The sequence below is a fragment of the Phragmites australis genome, chromosome 24, assembly GCF_958298935.1.
Source record: "Phragmites australis chromosome 24, lpPhrAust1.1, whole genome shotgun sequence".
Lineage (NCBI taxonomy): Eukaryota > Viridiplantae > Streptophyta > Magnoliopsida > Poales > Poaceae > Phragmites > Phragmites australis.
This window is the reverse complement of record NC_084944.1, coordinates 5,421,175-5,424,185: the sequence shown is the minus strand read 5'-3', so window position 1 is coordinate 5,424,185 and position 3,011 is coordinate 5,421,175. Positions and strand designations below refer to the sequence as shown.

Genomic DNA, 3,011 nt, shown 5'->3' with positions numbered 1-3,011 from the left:
TTTCTCATCTAATACTTATACATATCTTATTATTTTTTATATTTTATGTTTTTTTCACTTATTTTTCTAACACGAATATCTAATATAAATAAATAGTTCTGATAAATCATATGTAAGCAAATCTACGTGAAAGTTTCCGTTTGGGAATGGGTGAATCGTTTCACAGTTAGTACAACGAATGGTGTGAGTGGTGCTAAGAACCATGCCACTCTTAATTCAATGCTAATTTTGCGCGTCGTTTTTCCGCACGCAATTGAATCTGTGCCCATCTGTGATTTGAGGTAAACTTTTTTGCGATCTGATTTGAGGTAATTAATTTAGGAAGGTAAAGTCATGAAGAAAAGTTAGGAAAGGAAGGCAAATCCACTGCTGTGGCCATCTCATTTCATGATAAGTACTGCACCTGATTCTGAAGCCAGCTAAAGAACAAAAGAAATGTTGCTAGTATTTTTTTTTTCTAAGGAAGGTGAAATCATCTGATCGAATTTCCCAATATTTTCTCATCAGCAGAAAATGGGAAAAAGATAACAGAAAAAGAAGAAGGAAAACAAGATTCTTCTAATGTTGCAGGTGGTAGCTAAGCTTCATTCTGAATTGTTAAAACTTAAAAGACGCTCAAGTCACTCATGTCACCGGATTCAAGCAGCATCTTGAACCAGAACTCCATGTCCTCGTCCCTCGTCGACGACGAGCTGGTCAGGCCCAGCTCCTCGTCCATGGCACCGAGGTCCATGTCCATCACGTTCGCCGACGACCAGAAGCTCTCATCGATGGGCGGGAACTCCGCCGAGCTGAAGCTCTCCTCCTTGTCCTTGGCAAGCTGGTCGGCATGGCTCGCGGCGCTGGTGGCCGCGTTGTCGGCTGAGGACGCTGCGGCAGCGGACTCGGTCGCCGTGGAGAACGTCACGCCGCTGCTGGACAGCCCTGGCGACGCCGCCGTTGACGGCTGCTCACTGTCCACGTCGGCCGCTACCGCTGCTCTCTTGGCGGCGGGCTTGCTCTTGCACGCCTTCTGCTTCTGCCGGCCGGCGCCGGCGGCGGCCGCCTCCCGACCGTCTTCCAGCCGCTTCTTGAGGTGGGTGTGCCACACGTTCTTGATCTCGTTGTCGGTGCGCCCCGGCAGCTGCGCCGCGATCGCAGACCACCTGTTGCCACGTAACATTCAGGTATCAGCACTAGGAACACGACGAGCAGAACAGAACAGTTAAAAAAAAACCCGGCATGCCGCAAGATTTCGATGCTGCAAAAGATTTGAGTCCCAACGTGATGCAGGTGGGCACTGAACAGTGCACCAGAGAAGGTTTTGAAACACAACTCCTCCTACTTCTCTACTTGTCACGCTCATGCCTAGTTTATCGAAAAAGTTTTTAAGTTTTTGCCGTTGAATTCAGCAACCGGGGTGTTCATGTGCAGCTAAACTGGTAGGAGCGATGCGATCAGGGTGGCATTGGACAGTGCATCCCAACGCATTCTTGCCCCCCGTTTCATATGCCATCATTTGCGCAATTTCATATTGCTACACATGCACTGAACAGAGTGTGGTCCAGGGGAGATTGCAAGTGGTGAGGTTATGTTGCTGCGACCATATCAAGTGCAGGATTTTCACATGCAGCAGCAGCAGCAGCCACTCCACTGGCAGGCAGCTATGGCATGAGAGGCCAAACGAGATGGAATCTCTGGCGACTTTGGTGCCTCGGATTGGTTAATCTGAACGTGGGGATTAAGCTAATCGCCCAAGCCTTTGTCTTCTTTGGGGGTATAAGTTATGGTTTCGAGGCGGCTATGGCCGCCGAGCAATGATAAAGCCGTACCCAAAAGTTTGAAAAGATGGATATTATCTTTTCTATCTGAACAACTGTTGGCCTGCCTGCAGACTGCAGTGCAGGACCATAGGCTTCTTTATGTTTTAGAAAAAAGAAATCGTCTTTTTCTTCATTTGCAATTGTTTTAATGCTAAATTAGTAATTATGCGAAGCATATGAATTTTCTTAATTTCTATGAAGCATCTTTTTTGAAAGAATCTTTTAATAAAAGTTGGACGTATACACACACACCACACTTACGTGCGTGCTACAAATATGTAAAATCTTTATCGCGCGAAAAGAGAAAATGGGAATCAAAACAGGAATATCCGGAGAAAAAAGAGAGTAGCCAAGGGGGGTGAAAAAAAAGAGAGAGGAAAGAAGGTGGTGCTGACCTGTTGCCGAGCGACTGGTGGAGCCGGACGATGAGGTCCTCCTCGTCGGCGGTGAAGTTGCCCCGCCTGATGTCCGGGCGGAGGTAGTTGATCCAGCGCAGGCGGCAGCTCTTCCCGCAGCGCAGCAGGCCGGCTTGCCTGGGCAGCGCGCGCCAGTTGGGGTGGCCATGCTGGCGGATATAGGCCACCAGCCGCTGGTCCTCCTCGGGGCTCCACGCCCCCCTCCGCAGCCCCTCCTTCTCGCAGCACGGCGCCCTCCCCATCAAGCGACTGGATCACCCTCTCCGGCGGCTCAGGCGACGGAGACGCACACGGCCGTCTCTCTCGCTTCTCTCCGCGCACGAGTGAGCAGCACTTCTTGGGAGCTTTGGCCTTTTAGTGGGAGGAGACAGACGGCCGGGACGAGGAGAGGACGACGGGGACGGGCTGTTTTGGTGGGGTATTTATGGTTGGGGAGGGAGGACAGGGAGGAGGAAGCGAATGGAAGGAGTATGTCACCGTAACATGATCGCTGATACGTAAAGCTATTTAGTAAAAATCTAAAAATAAAAAATATATGATATTATATTTGTTAAAATAGATAATATATTGATGTATTTATAAATTTATATTTATATTTGATATTTCGTTCATGAAAAACTCTATTTCGATATGTGAAGCACCGAAAAAGGGTTGATTTGACCGTTTTCGGTATCTAAGGTGTTAAATATAGCACTGTCTACATATATTGGTACCTGAGTTACCGAAAATGATCTATATTTGACACTTCCGAATACGGTGCACAGTGCCGTATTCGGCAACTAAGGTGCCGAAT

The 3,011-nt window shown here is 48.1% G+C and overlaps 1 protein-coding gene across 1 annotated transcript; it reads right to left on the bottom strand.

Moving 5' to 3' along the window:
* Nucleotides 1-352: 352 nt before the first annotated feature.
* LOC133908092 (transcription factor MYB4-like) lies at nucleotides 353-2,630 on the bottom strand. Its single transcript, XM_062350219.1, has 2 exons — nucleotides 2,198-2,630; nucleotides 353-1,145 (listed from the first exon to the last, which is right to left on the bottom strand). The coding sequence occupies exons 1-2, from the start codon at nucleotides 2,458-2,460 to the stop codon at nucleotides 605-607; spliced, it is 804 nt and encodes a 267-aa protein (XP_062206203.1). The 5' UTR covers nucleotides 2,461-2,630; the 3' UTR covers nucleotides 353-604.
* Between the last annotated feature and the right edge of the window lie 381 nt (nucleotides 2,631-3,011).

What these genes read in the sequence shown, in the direction of transcription:
- LOC133908092 (XM_062350219.1), bottom strand. Translation starts at nt 2,460, where the DNA reads ATGGGGAGGGCGCCGTGCTGCGAGAAGGAGGGGCTGCGGAGGGGGGCG. An exon ending in CACCAGTCGCTCGGCAACAG is followed by an intron (nt 1,146 to 2,197) that starts GTCAGCACCACC and finishes ACGTGGCAACAG; the next exon opens with GTGGTCTGCGATCGCGGCGC.